The sequence below is a fragment of the Epinephelus moara genome, chromosome 18 (assembly GCF_006386435.1).
Source record: "Epinephelus moara isolate mb chromosome 18, YSFRI_EMoa_1.0, whole genome shotgun sequence".
In the NCBI taxonomy this organism is placed as follows: domain Eukaryota; kingdom Metazoa; phylum Chordata; class Actinopteri; order Perciformes; family Serranidae; genus Epinephelus; species Epinephelus moara.
This window is the reverse complement of record NC_065523.1, coordinates 38,196,387-38,211,710: the sequence shown is the minus strand read 5'-3', so window position 1 is coordinate 38,211,710 and position 15,324 is coordinate 38,196,387. Positions and strand designations below refer to the sequence as shown.

At 41.7% G+C, this 15,324-nt stretch overlaps 1 protein-coding gene across 1 annotated transcript; it reads left to right on the top strand.

Moving 5' to 3' along the window:
* Positions 1–4,141: 4,141 nt before the first annotated feature.
* tnnt1 (troponin T type 1 (skeletal, slow)) lies at positions 4,142–14,758 on the top strand. The gene is made up of 11 exons (XM_050070357.1): positions 4,142–4,145; positions 4,238–4,288; positions 5,811–5,828; positions 8,096–8,116; positions 10,044–10,064; positions 10,400–10,421; positions 10,548–10,608; positions 12,684–12,800; positions 13,127–13,204; positions 14,426–14,539; positions 14,645–14,758. Exons 1-11 carry the CDS (start codon positions 4,142–4,144, stop codon positions 14,756–14,758), a joined length of 621 nt encoding a protein of 206 aa, XP_049926314.1.
* The last annotated feature ends 566 nt before the right edge of the window (positions 14,759–15,324 follow it).

The window sequence follows — 15,324 nt, the reverse complement described above, 5'->3', positions numbered from 1 at the left end:
GGCAATGGTACTACTGTACTTTCAATAAAGCAATCGTACTATCAAATTCACAAACACTCTGTCTGAATACATTGCTCTTCTTAATGGGTTCAGTTGACTATTTAATCTGCAATTTCCTATGACCTGTATCCCAAACACACACCATGTGAAACTGTACGTGGGCAACTGTGCACTCAGTGGGTATGGACTAGTAAAAAAATAATGATTAGAGAACTTTAAAAAATTGTCCCAGCATTTATTTATTTTTCTACCTGTTCTTATGTCATCAACACAAAGGGAAAAAGTGATCAGACTTAGACAATGGATTACCAGAATGTTTTTTCTCCCTTGCCTCTCGGGGCTTCCATATTCTGGGACTGGTATCAGTCTTTTCATTTGAATCAAGAAAGAGTCTCAAAGTGTATTTCCCAAAATGCTGAGCTATTTCGTAATTCAAATTTACTATTTTTTGCTGGTGCTTGAAAAAAAATGAGGATTTCTTTTTAACAAGTAAACCATTCTGAAATGAAAGGTAAAAGTTGTGAAGGGTAGAACTTGACCTCTTTGTGTATTAACAAAAAACAGAGTGAGGATCAATAACAGCAGATGGAAGATTTGGGGACCTATTGATTGATTGCAGTTGAAAGGATTGCTGGTATCCGGCTATGCCAAGCTGCTGGGTCTGGCATGGAAATGGGCACGACAACAGACGGGGAGAGAGAAGGCCGAGCTTTAGACGGCAGTTACCACCTCGATAAATTCTTCCTGCTGACAGACGGACAGAGAGAGGAGAGGAGAGGTCACGACGCTGTGTCGAAGCCAAACTGATGACAGATTCCTTCAGTTTATCAGCCGCTTGTCAGTTTCTCAGTGAACATGTCAAACTGTGAAGCCAGTTGTTCAGATGGAGGAGTCAGCTTTTACTGCGCATGTTGAAATGCCTGTTATTTATTGTGACGAGTCGTTACAGACTCTCTCAGTGTTTCAAGATAAATCATCTCGTCTAATTTGTCGGAAACACCAGCACAGAGGGAGAAAGGATGAGTGAGGACAAAAAGGGGAGAGACAGAGACGGGGGACAGAAACTTTATCTCTCCTGATCTTTCTGTGTTTAACCCTTGTCACATTCTCACCTGTTGACGCTTCATCAATCTCCCTGCGTCCCCCCTGCCAGGAAGGTGTCAGCACACACCCACTGCGTATGTCCGTCCCTGAGTGGTGGTTTAATATCAGGACAATGGCAGCTCAGAGGAACAATTTATAGCCAGTGTGCATTGTGTCTCTGTGTTTGTCCAACGTGATTAATCACAGGAGAATAGAGGCTGTGGTCACCTGTGATTTAGAGATGATGACTCACTCACGTACTTATGAACAGCCGGGCCTCCAAGCCTGCGTTTACCAACACCTGATACGGCTTTAAATCAACACATTCTCACTCTGACCTCGTTACATATCAACGTTTGGCTGTGGACTTCCATATACGATGTGCAAGGTACCCTGGGTGTGTTGGTTGCTGACGTTCTTGGACACCGTGTCAAATTCTCTTCTTTCAAGATACACTTCCATTTTCACAGGAAATTTAGGGTTTACATACAGTCTCTTTCAAAATAAACGCACTGTGACGGTACAACACTGTGAATTGACATGGTTAGGTTTAGGAAAAAAGAACAGGGTTTGGCTTTAGAATCTTACGGGAAGGGAACACCAGCCTCCTGGGTCAAAGTTGTTGGACCCATCCACCACCCCTCCTACCCGCCTCACTTGAACTTCTGCGGCCTTAACTTTTGTTGTTGTCCAGCAGCCTTTCTCCATGACGTAAACAAGTGGCAACTGGCCGTGTACCACGCTGACATGAAAGGACAGCTTTTTCATCGGGGTCTGACGCTGTAAGTCAGTGCCTAAGTGACACTTTTAGACGACTTCAGAGTGATACCGGGTTGTTAAATATGTTTAATCCAGGCAGTCAGTATCTTTTCTTTATATAATAATTACCGGCCAGGTGTAAACTTCATCGGATCATGCGGTTGCCTCTGTGTGTATAGGTGTGTGAGAGTTATCTATCTGTCCACAGCTAATCTTGCAAACTACTGGACCAATAAGCCTAATATTTTGTGTAGACATTTATAACTATGCTCAGGGACACCGGTTTTAAAATCACTGCATTGGCTCCCCGTGTGTTTCAGGATGGATTTTAAGGTTCTTTTATTAGTTTTTAAATGTCTTAACGGTCTTGGGCCATCTTATTTATCTGACCTGCTTTTATCATATCAACCCTCGCGGACCCTGAGGTCCTCCGGCACCGGCCTTTTAATTGTTCCAAAAGTCAGAACAAAAACCCACGGGGAGGCTGCATTCAGCCATTATGGCCCTCACTTATGGAATAGCCTGCCGGAGAGCATCAGGACTGCAGAGACTGTTGATGTTTTTAAAAGGAGGCTCAAGACTCACCTTTTTATTCTTCTGTTATATGTTATTTTAATCTCTAATGCTTTTAAATTATTTATTTTTAAATCTTTATGCATTTTATTATTATATTTCTAAATCTTCATTTTAAAAAAAAATTTAATTAATTAATTAATTTATTATTATTATTTTTTTAAATCTTGCATCAATGCATTTTATCATTATTTTATCTCATACTTGTTTTATCTTATCATATTGGCTTTTAGTCTTATAGTTTTTAGTTTTTAGCTCCAGTGTTTCCTCATGGGGGGCCTCCGCACTGGGAGGCGTGTCCGGTCTGCCCGCGGGGACATCATCCTGGGGATCCCTCAGGTCTGGAGGACTGGGAGGCTCTGCACCATGTGTGGAGTCCACCCCGGTCTATCTGGGTCGGGGTGGTCTCTGCGGCAGCGCTCCCTGTGGCCGTGGGCTGTAGCGCCTCTCAGTGTGGATGAGCTCCCCATACAGAAGGTAGTTTTTCCTCACCTGGTTCCTCAGTGCCCAGCCATGTTACTATATTGACTGAGTGTGTGTGTGTGTGTGTTTATATGTGGGGGTGGGAAGGGCGGGTTTTCAAAATGTATGTAGTGTTTTTGTTGTATGTTTTTATTTTGTGAAGCACTTTATGCTACATTTTTAATGTATGAAAAGTGCTATATAAATAAAGTTTTATTTGATTTGATTTGATTTGATTTGATTTGTGGTTTAAGGGACTAACAATCATTGAAAAACCTGTTTTATTGACTGTTTTATTCCGTCACTGACTGCTGACACCTTACTCCTCTTAACTGGCCGGTGTGGGCTGCAAGTTTTCTGGAAATCGGCTAAAACAACAAATCTTAGCGTCAGTTTAAGGCCAAGTTTTGGCCTTTGTCGTGGCTCAAACACTGACATCTATCAAAAAGTTCAGTCTCATTTTGAACAGGGCTCTAGCTAACGTTAGCTACATAAATGTGAGCTTAAAGCTGCAGCCGTGGGTTAGCAGAATGCTAAAGTATTAGCAACATTTTCTGGTCGATATTGACGTGTGTTTTATAAAGTTTATTGTCAGACACTTTTTTTTTTTGATCAGTTAATCTTCCTTTGTTTGGGTTGCTTTGCAGTGAATGCAGTTGTTGCCAATGCAGGGTCAATAGAATTAGGAACTCCCAATAGGAGCACTCTCTCTCTGAAATGACCTGTGATTGGTCATGATTTTTTAAAGCCTGAAAACAGAGACAAGAGGAGGTGCAGAAGTCTAGTCTTCTCCCAGAACACTTTAATCATAATATGCTCAAATTTTTTTATGGGAGTTTTGCACAATGCTGCCAAAATTAAACTGCCTGCCTCAGCTTTAAATGACTAATCGGTTCATCACTACTTCAAACTGTGATCATGCCTGACGATTTTTCAACCACGTACGCAATTTGCCCAGTTAATCTAAAAACTTAATTATTACAGTATTTTATTATTTTGTTATTGATTTTTTTTCTCCTCCTGACAGGATTCTTGTACATGTTCATATTCTGCTGAATGTTCTTGATCTGACTGTCATGTGTTTCTCTTTATTGCAGCCATGTCAGACGTAGAAGAGGAGTATGAGTGAGTGAAGCATCATCTCTCACTGCTCGTCATTTGACATCTGCTTGTTTCAGTGTAAATCAGCAGTGATTTTAACTGATAAATATGTTTCTCTGTTCCTTTGGCTCGTCTCTCCAGGCAGCAGGGTGAGATCAGAAGCATGTGTCCACATTTGTGTCTCTTACAAACACAATAAACATCTATGAAACATACATGAAACTTTATTAATTTCTCTGGGTCTTTCTCCTCCCAGAAGCTGAAGAGGAGCAGGAGGAAGCTCCCGAGGAGGCAGAGGAGGATGGAGTAGGTAAGGTCAGGAGGACGTACAGGACAGCTGCCTGACGTATGGAGATAAAATTGGTTTGGTGTTGAAAAGATTATACAAAAGATGTTAAGAGCAAGAAATTGAAAAGGTTGTGACTGTGATTAAGTGTTCATCTTCCCTTGTTGACCAAAGCTCTCGAAGCAACCTAGTCTCACTCCGAAGTCGTCAAAAACTTCCAGCATCAGACATTGACAAAAAAGCCATCCTTTCATGTCGGCATGCTGCACAGCTGGTCACCGTTGTATAACGGCATCCGGCAGCATCACGGGGGAAAAAATGGTGGGACAACAATATGAGTTAAGGTTGCGGAAGTCTGTGTAGGGTAGGTGGGAGGGGTGGTGGTTGGGTCCAAAAACCATGGACTTTCACCTGGGAGGCCAGTGTTTACTTCCTGTGAGATTGTTAAGTCAAACCCTGTTCTTTGGGTTTTTGCTAAACGTAACCACGTGTGTTTGTTGTTGAAGTGAAAAAAACATCAATTTGAGGCCTTATAGCGACATAGTGTGTTTATATTTCCTGTGAAAACAGACAATGCATGTAACAGGCTGAAGTTAACACAGCGTCCCAGAACGTCAACAACCAACACACCCAGGGTACCTTGGACGCCATATGTGGACGTGGAAAGTCCATGACCAAACACTGATATGTGACAAGGTCGGAGTGAGAATGTGTTGCTCAAAGATCACAGCAATTGTTCCCTCTCTTCTTCATATCTGTGTTAGTTTCACTCGTTACGATTGTTATCAGTCCATTAAATGCCTGTTATCACTTGGTATCACCACCATGATAATGCTTTAGACGAGGCAAATTGCACCTTCAGGCCAGAAGCTGCACATCTATCACGTCTTCATATGTTTTAATTTGGTTATCATAGTGAAATGGTCACAGTTTGGTTGGATTTTGGAAAAGATCATGGTTTCAGTTTAAAAACCATGTTTGTCATGTAATTTAAGTTACTTATGCATGTGACTTAAGTTCAGTACGTTACACATGCAAGCAATAAGGATTGACCGATTGTCCAGGGGAAGTAAAATTCCATGTCGGGTTAGTTAATTTAGTCTGTTGAGAGCTCCACCTGCGTGCTACCAATTGGGCACTTGAAAGAAAATGGCTGCAGGTAAAGACAAAGTTTATCAGCTGAAGTGCAAGCAAGCATTTTATTTATCCTGGAAACAGGAGTTTTATGTGGTTGCATTAAAGGATGTGGGGGAAACTCCAACTATGTATTTTACAAATTGCCGCAAGTTTTGAGAGCAAGGCAAACAAAATGGCGTCAATTTTTAAAGGTACGTCAAGTTTCTGAAAAATGTTGCTAGAGTGCCGTGATGAGAGCCAACAGCATCTCGCTGAAGAACAGCAGCTAAAGAATGCTGCCGACAACCCCATTTTTGATTACCAGTAATATTAATTTAAGGTAAGGTAAGGCTGTACTAACTCTGACCTGTCAACTTCCTCTTTATCCTGCTTTCCCATTGGCTGACGCTGCGCTGGTTGGTGGTATCAGAGCACCAAGAGTACCAAGGTAAGGCGACAGTCACATCATTCACACGTTTACATACCTTTTATGACCAGCCCTAAAACCCAGTGCAGGTGAAAGATGTATCTTATTCTAGATAAAGAAAAGAACCTGAGGCATATTTTATTTTAAATCACACCTGGACCACTATGAGACAATCTCAATATACCTTTTACCTTCACAGTATTTTAATACCAAATGTAAGTGATGAATTAAGTTGCCTTTACTTGTTAACTACTGTTTCACACTAATGATAAAACCATGAGGGTAGTTTAATTACCTCAGTGTTGTAAACATTTAACTGCTTTTCTCTGATGTTGCAGCCAGTGTTTTAAAGGTATAAACATCTGATATGTGATATTTCTATAGTCCTCTCTGCTTTAGAAGAAGTGTCTCATTCTATTTTGAATTATTTTCAAAGGATTTAAATCTGCAATTAACTTTTTTTAAATACTAACAGTGAATCAAATGATCTTATGTAATGTAAAACAGATTTCTTGTGGTGATGAACCCACAGAGAGTTAGGCTGTCAACCAACTGCAATTCTCCTCAATAACATGGGGTGTTTTAGCTTCTTTTAGCTCACTGTTTTGATTTTGATAAACTCTACTTTCATGTTAGGAACAGACAAAGTTAGCCTCAAAGTTAGCAACAGACAAATTAGCAACAACAAAGTTAGTGACAGACAAAGTTAGCAATACACTAAGTTAGCATCAAACAAAGTTAGTGACAGACAAATGTAGCAACAAAGTTAGCATCACACAAATGATCAACTTACAAAGTTAGCGACAAAGTTAGCAATACACTAAGTTAGCATCAAACAAAGTTAGTGACAGACAAATGTAGCGACAAAGTTAGCTAGAGACAAATTAGCAACTTACAAAGTTAGCAACAGACAAACTAGCATCAAACAAAGTTAGTGACAGACAGACGTAGCAACAAAGTTAGCTAGACAAATTAGCAACTTACAAAGATAGTGACGGACAAAGTCAGTATCAAACACATCGACAGACAAAGTTTGCGACAAAGTTAAAACCAGAGCACACATGGGTAAAATATATCTACAAATAATTGACTTGCAGTGGTTTTCTATGCATTCAGGACCATTAAGTTCTTGGTTTTGAAGGAGAGAAGGTGGGCCAGATGGCTAGATTGTGATTCTTTGGCCGTAACATTGAGGTTCAACCAATGAGATAAACTTTACCTCTGAGAAATGTTTCTATCAGTAAAACTCATTCTGCATGTACAAAATTATCCAGACGTGCATTGTGAATACGTGCATATGATTATGAGCGCTCGCACAATGTTCCACAAAACTACGTTTCCCACAGCCAATGGTTTGGCTCTCATTGCATGATGGGAAATTAAGTTTAAAAGCAATAGTTAAACATTTTGTGAAATATGCTTCTTAGAGAGAGTTATACGAAAAGATTGATCCCACTCTCATGACTGGGTGCTTTCACACCTGCCCTGTTTGATTTGGTTCAGTCGAACTCAGGTTCGTTTGCCCCTTTTGATTCAGACCAAAGGAGACGACTCTGGGTCTGAAAGCAGCCTACATTGTAAATATGAAGCCACAGCTAGTAGCTGGTTAGCGTAGCACAAATGCTGTAAACAGAGGAACACAGCTTGCTAGCTACCAGCACCTAAATTAATGAGCTTTAGCTGCTGGTAGACAGAAGTTTTCACCTTTGGACAGAGCCAGGCCAGCTGTTTCCAGTCTTTGTGCTAAGCTAAGCTAACCAGCTGCTGGCGGTTGCCTCATATTAGGCCTAACTGTAGGAGTGGCTTCAATCTTCTGATCTAACTCTCAGCAAGAAGACGAATCAGCATATTTTCCAAAATGTCTAACTATTTCTTTAAGCTTGCTGCCTGAGCAGTATCTGATATTAACTTGGGACTTCTTTTGATCATTCCCCCTCTTCCCTTCTTTTCTCCACATGTTTTTTTCTCTATCTTTGATTTGTCACTTTGTTTTTACTTTTTTATTTTTTCATTTTTGCCTTTCGATCGTGTGGCGTGTAATTCCCTCCTTCCTTCCTTTGGTTCTTTACATCTTCATGTCTTCTTGATGTATTTCATTCTCATCTCAACTCTCTTTGCTACCTTCCTCCTTTCCCTCTTTCGTTCCTACATTTTCACTTGTTTTTTCCTGTTTTGCATTCCTCATGTACTTTTCCACCCATCATTATTGACTCTTACGTTGCTCCATGTGTTATTTTTGTCACCCTCCTTCCATCTTTCATCCTGTCTTCATGTGGCTGGTCCATCAGATCAAGACGCCCAGGAGGAAGGTGAGAAATAGTAGATGTGTGGTTCCCTAAAGGTTCCCAAAAAGGCCTCTCAGTCCTGATTTTTTCCTCTTTTCAGCACTATGATGGCAAACAACGATGTTTATGTTTTACCTCAAATAATGAGCTAACATATTAAAATGATCTAAAATGATCAAAGTTGGGGACAGAAAAGGGAGCAGCAAACTGGTGAAGAGTGGTGCATTAAATATGAATAAGAAACAAACATATTTCTCAGGAATGGCCAAAATAAATCTAAAACAGGGGTCAATACTGGACTTACATCCATGACATGACCAGAAACACATCTCCAATAAATACTAATGTTGCTCTGTGTCTGCTTGCTGATATTTGGAGACACTTGTTCATGATCTCTAAATGTAAGACATAAATATTATAGTCAACTGTTGTGCAGCTTTGTTTTAAGATCATGTTTCAACTTTAAACGTTCAGTACAATTTTGACCCATTTCCACAGCTGCAACCGCGGTCAGTATTCTGACGTGTGATTATGCATATGCTCAGATGTGAGTTTTAGTTCTTATAATACTTTCCAGAAGATTTAATCCTCAGTGATTAAAGTTGTACCATGTTTTAAAGCACACGTAAGGGTAAAATATATCTACAAATAATTGACTAGCAGTGGTTTTCTATGTATTCAGGACCATTAAGTTCGCCGTCTTGAAGGAGAGAAGGTGTGCCAGATGGCTAGATTGTGATTCTTTGGCCGTAACATTGAGGTTCAACCAAAATGTATATAAATACATAAAAATATAAATATATATATATATATATATATAATTAATATATATTAATATATTAATTTATAAATAAATATATAAATTTCACCTCAAAGAAATGTTTCAATCTGTAATTCTCCAATCTGCATGTACAAAAGTATCCATACGTGCATTATGAACACGTGCAAATGATTGAGTGCTTGCAGAATGTTCCATAAAACTGTGTTTCCCACAGCCAATGGTGTGGCTCTCATTGCATGATGGGAAATGAAGTTTCAAAGCAATAGTTAAACATCTTGTGAAATATGCTTCTCAGAGAGAGCTACACCTGAAGATTGATACCACTCTCATGACTTAGTGTGCTTTCACACCTGCCCTGTTTAGTTCGGTTTAATCAAACTCAAGTTGGTTTGCCCCCTCAGGGCAGTTCGTTTGGGCAGGTGTGAATGCAGCAGTTGCACTCGGGTAGCAACCAAACAACCGGACTGAGACCTTCTTGAAGAGGTTCGTTTGCGGTGAGATAATATGCCAGACTCAATCTGAACCTCCTGTACTGCCTTAATATGCACATTCAGCACATCCAGTGCATCAAAACATTGTTTTCTAGTTGGAGCCGCGCCTCGTTTTCAAACTGTATGGTTTGACTAAAATGAACAATGACAGCAATATAGTCCACGATGAGCAGCGCTAAAATCAACCTGCGTAGTTGTCCCTCCATTGTGACATTAGAAAGTGTCACATTTATCTTGCAAGTGTACTCTTCTTCAACGTTTGCTTTACTTCCTGGATTTTTCCCACATGGAAATTCTGACCAATCAAGAGCAGCTTTCTCACACAAGGCATTTGATCTGGTCCACTTGTAAATGCTGCCGTGAGAACACGAACCAACTCTAGGCAATTATACAACTTTGGAACAACATGAGTCCCTGATTCAGACCAAAGGAGACCACTCTAGGGCTGACAGCAGCCTAAATTATAAATACGAAGCCACAGGTAGCAGCTGGTTAGCGTTCCTTCCATACTCCCATCCTTTCTTCCTTGCTCCCTCTCCTCCTCTTTACTTTTTTCTATTCCCTTGCATTCCTCATGTACTTTTCCACCTATCATTATTGACTCTTACGTTGCTCCATGTGTTATTTTTGTCACCTTCCTTCCATCTTTCATTCTGTCTTCATGTGGCTGGTCCATCAGATCAAGACGCCCAGGAGGAAGGTGAGAAATAGTAGATGTGTGGTTCCCTGAAGGTTCCCAAAAAGGCCCTGCAGTCCTGATTTTTTTCCTCATCTCAGCACCCCGTTGGCAAATGAAGACGTTTATGTTTTACCTCAAATAATGAGCTAACATATTAAAATGATCGACAGCCACTGGACTCGACTTTTAACAGCAAAGCTCACACGTCCTCAGTCCCACGCTTGCTGTGCTTTTAGTCACATTAATAGCTTCATTAATGACCTGAAGATTTGTCCTTTCACGTGTTTGGGGGAAACATTTTTACCAATATGATCATTTATATATTTTTTACTTGTCTTTCTCTTTTTCATCATTAGAGGAGGAGCGCCCCAAACCCAAGTATGTTCTTCCTGTTTTATCGTGTTTGCATCCAGTAGTTATTTTTCTCTGTGTAAAAAAACTTTTCTTAATGTTATTTTTGACATTTCTAAATATTCTCTCAAAATTCTTCCTTTTGTTCTTCAGACCTCTGGTGCCTCAGCTGGCCCCTCCAAAGATTCCTGAGGGCGAGAGGGTGGATTTTGATGTGAGTCAGATCCGTTAAATTTTCTAACTTTTTATTTACTTTGCAGCTGCGTCATAAATATAATCGAAACCACGACTGATAATGTTGTAGCTTGATAAAATACAGCTCAGTTATAAACCGAACAAAGTATTAATTCGAGATATCTATTTTGTTAGTTTGCCTGGTTCCGCTCATATCAGAGTGATTGAACACAAAGTGTTTTACACAGAGTAGTTTCTTCCTGCTCCATGGTCAAATCTGGTGTTCCACAGGGAACACTACTTGGACCACTTTTGTTTTGTGTCTGCCATTTGGTCACATATTCAAAAAAATAGGACTGTCACATTCTGGTTGGTCCATTTGTTGGTCAATATGCTTTTAACTGACCAAATTCTCATTGGCCAATCAATCACTGTGTTACTGTAATAAGGCCGTGTGTATGCCAAGGCGTTTTTTTTCCCAGCTTGAGAGGGCAGCTGTTGATGTTCAGCGCCTCTGTGATGGTTGTTCTTTGTGGTATTTGTCCTGTCCCTTCTACACTGCGATTGGACGGCTAATGGCAGAGACAAGTTCTATTTCATTTTACTAAGTCCCCCAAAAGACACTGCAGTTAAAGGCTGGATTACATATACCGATCTGCCATAACATGAAAACCACTGACGGGTGAAGCGAATTACATAGACCATTTCATTACAATGCAATGTTTTACTGGGAAACCTTTGGTCCTGGCATTCATGTGGATGCCCCTTTAGGCTCGCCACCCACCTAAACATTGTCATAGACCAAGTACCCCTACTGATTGCAACGGTAGCCCCTCAGCGAGGCAGTGCATCATGCCACACCGCAAAAACTGCTCAGGAATGGTCCAAGGAACACGACAAGGAGCTCAAGGCATCAATCTAGCTTTCAAATTCCCCAGATCCCAATCTGATCAAGCATTTGTGGGACAAACCGGTGCTCCCGAGGTCCTTTGTCCAGGCCTCGACAGGTCAAAGCCAAGTCCGATCTACGGTGGGGCCCCTGACCTGTCGAGGCAAGGAGACAGGACCTCTGTGGGTGTCCTGTGTTGTCTGGCACCAAGGCATGGTCGAAGGATTCTTTGAGTCCTGTGGGTTGGGACGTAAGGTGGATGTTCGATCGGATTGGGATCTAGGGAATTGGAGGCCAGGTTGGCGCCTTGCACTCTTGGTCAAGTCCCTCAGGCCATTACATTTGTGTACTGTCATTTCTGGTACATTGAGAGCAAGTCTACCAGAGTCAAATTCCTCGTATGTATACACGTACTTGGCGAATAAAGCTGATACTGATTCTGATTCTGATTCCTGAGCAGTTTTTGTGGGGTGGCATGGTTCATTGTGCTGCCTGGGGGGGCGCACTGCGATCAGGGAGTGCAGTTGCCATGAGGGGTTGTATTGGTCTTATTGGTGTTCGGGTGGTGCATGTCAAGTGGCATCCACATGAATGCCAGGACCCAAGGTTTCTCTGTGTATTTCCAGATAATATTACAGTAGAAATCACATTTCATTTACACCTGAGGCATTTTGCTTGCATGAACACAGGGTTAACTTGCTCTGGGCAAGTGTTAATGTCGAGTTCTGTGACAGGAAAAATATGCCACCAGGTAGAATTCACTCAGTGCGCTGGGGCTCTAAGAAATCTAGAGATAATGTGCAGATTTTTTTTTACACCATCCATGAATCAGTTGGTTGAGGAGATGGTACAATTTCAGTTGACCAATCTTTTTTGGTTGGTTACAGCCCTATTAAAACACCACATGGATTATCATTGCTATGCTGACGACGCACAAATCTATCTTCCTGTAACGCCCACTCCCCTCTGACGCAGAAGAAGCAGGTCTTTGCACAAATAGCATTGCTAATAATTTCTATCCAAGAACTTAAATTAATCACAGGAACTGGGAGGCAATTAATTCTGTAAATTCAAACAATCTCACGCAGGTATTTTTAACTGGACTTGTTCCAGACCTCCATCAGTTTTACATGAAGGCAGGGAACACACATGAATCCAAAGGATGTATCAATAGTGAAATAATCAGACTCATTTGAGCCATAAATTCCCATTTTTTTCCCAACCAGGACATCCACAGGAAGCGTATGGAGAAGGACTTACTGGAGCTGCATACTCTGATTGACGTCCATTTTGAGCAGAGAAAGAAGGACGAGGAGGAACTCATCGGCCTCAAGGACCGAATCGTAAGTTCTCTCTGATACTTTCTGGTGAATGTGGAAATATGAATGGAACATTAAAGACGTGATCAAGTGGAAACAGAAACTTAACAGCGACAGGAGAACATGTTTTACTGCAGTGTCAAAAGTCCGATTGTTTCTTCACAGCAGTGGCAGAAAGTTTAAGTTGTTCCTAAATAATTAAACGTATTTGTCAGTTATCTTTGAAAGAGATAAGAAATGAGGTGATACAAAATCCCCTCTGTAATGTGGTCTATTTTTTTAATCCAAATGTTGCTACATGTTTAATATATTGGATAATTTCATGGTTTCTTTGCTTTGGTGTCCTTCAGGAGCGCCGTCGGTCAGAGAGAGCAGAGATCCAGAGGGTTCGAGCAGAGAAGGAGAAGGACAGGCAGAACAGGATTGCGGTAACACACACACACACACATTTATTACTCTGTCCACACTGTGATATACACTCACTGGGCCACTTTATTAGGTACACCTTGCTGGTACCAGGATGGACCCCCGTTTTAATTCTTGGTGTCACAGACTCAACAAGGTGCTGGAAACATTCCTCAGAGATGTTGGTCCATATTGACATGATGACATCACACAGTTGATCCATGATGAGAATCTCCCGTTCCAGCACATCCCAAAGGTGCTCTATTGGACTGAGATCTGGTGACTGTGGAGGCCATTGGAGTACAGTGAACTCATTGTCATGTTTGAGATGATGTGAGCTTTGTGACATGGTGCGTTATCCTGCTGGAAGTAGCCATCAGAAGATGGGTACACTGTGGTCATAAAGGGATGGACACGCTCAGCAACAATACTCAGGTAGGCTGTGGTGTTTAAACCATGCTCAGTTGGTACTAAGAAAATCTCCCCCACACCATTACACCACCAGCAGCAGCCTGAAGCGTTGATACAAGGCAGGATGGATCCATGCTTCCATCTGAATGTGGTTTTTCCAATCTTCTATTGTCCAGTTTTGGTGAGAAAACCCGTGTGAATTGTAGCCTCAGTTTCCTGTTGTTAGCTGACAGGAGTGGCACCTGGTGTGGTCTTCTGCTGCTGTAGCCCATCTGCTTCAAGGTTGGACAAGGTGTTGTTGCTTCAGAGATGGTCTTCTGCACACCTTGGTTGGAACCAGTGCTTATTTGACTTCCTGTTGCCTTTCTATCATCTTGAACCAGTCTGGCCATTCTCCTCTGACCTCTGGCATCAACAAGGCATTTTGGCTCACTGGATATTTTCTCTTTTTGGGACCATCCTCTGTAAACCCTAGAGATGGTTGTGCTGAAAATCCCAGTTAATACTCAGACCAGCCCGTCTGGCACCAACAACCATGCCACGTTCAAAGTCACTTCAATCACCTTTCTTCATCATTCTGATGCTCCGTTTGAACTTCAGCAGCTCGTCTTCACCATGTCTACATGACTAAATGTTAATGAGCTGCTGCCATGTGATTGGCTGATTAGCTATTGCGTTAACGAGCAGTTGAACAGGTGTACCTAATAAAGTGGCTGGTGAGTGTGTAAGTAAAAGGCATATAAATCTGCTCAGTACAACACAGCGTAAAATCTCCCCTTCAGTTCAACATGTAACATTGCTCCTTCATCACCTCATTCTTCTTCATCTGGCAGGAGGAGCGTCACAGGAAAGAGGAGGAGGAAGCCAAGAGGAAGGCCGATGACGACCTCAAGAAGAAGAAAGTGCTGTCTGGCATGGGAGCGAACTTTGGAGGCTTCCTGGCGAAGGTCAGACAGCTGCTGTTACTCTCAGCAGAGATCATAATGATGATGATAATGATGATGATGATGATGATGATTATACAGAGGATGACTGTGTGTGTTGTGTCCCAGGCTGAGTCGAGGAAAGGCAAGCGTATGACAGGCAGAGAGATCAAGAAGAAGACGCTGATGGACAGACGGCAACCGCTAGGCATCGACAACATGAGGGAGGACGCCCTCAAGTGAGTCTCGTCTACCTGTTCTTCAGAAAGCTTTGCCACAGTCATAGAAACACAGAGTAGCTGTCATGAGCGTACCTTCTGAGATTTCAGCCTGTTGTTCCTTGGCTCAGTGGGTTCGCCCTGAACGACAGTCAGGAGCATCTGCTCTCTGAAGTTAACCTGGCGTTTATACACAACTGTGCAAACAACAGAATAATTAATTCACAGATCTCACATCATAAACTGAGTATTAACAACCTGGAACATGATTTAACTAATTCATTTATAGATTTGACTAATTAGGCTTAGCGTGGCGTCAGAGGCAAAATCTGTCCCCCTCCAGTGTTTCCCCCATGGGACCTTATTTCTGACAAACAATTTGTACAGTAGTTAGTAGTTGGCAAGAGACAAATAATTTTTGCTGATCATTTTTTCGGCAGCACAGTGGTGCAGTGGTTAGCACTGTTGCCTCACAGCAAGCGAGTCCCTGGTTCAAACCTCGGGCTGGAGTTTGCATGTTCTCCCTGTGTCAGCGTGGGTTTCCTCCAGGTGCTCCAGCTTCCTCCCACAGTCCAAAGACATGCAGGTTAA

What these genes read in the sequence shown, in the direction of transcription:
- tnnt1 (XM_050070357.1), top strand. An exon ending in TCGGCCTCAAGGACCGAATC is followed by an intron (nt 12,801 to 13,126) that starts GTAAGTTCTCTC and finishes GGTGTCCTTCAG; the next exon opens with GAGCGCCGTCGGTCAGAGAG. An exon ending in ACAGGCAGAACAGGATTGCG is followed by an intron (nt 13,205 to 14,425) that starts GTAACACACACA and finishes TTCATCTGGCAG; the next exon opens with GAGGAGCGTCACAGGAAAGA.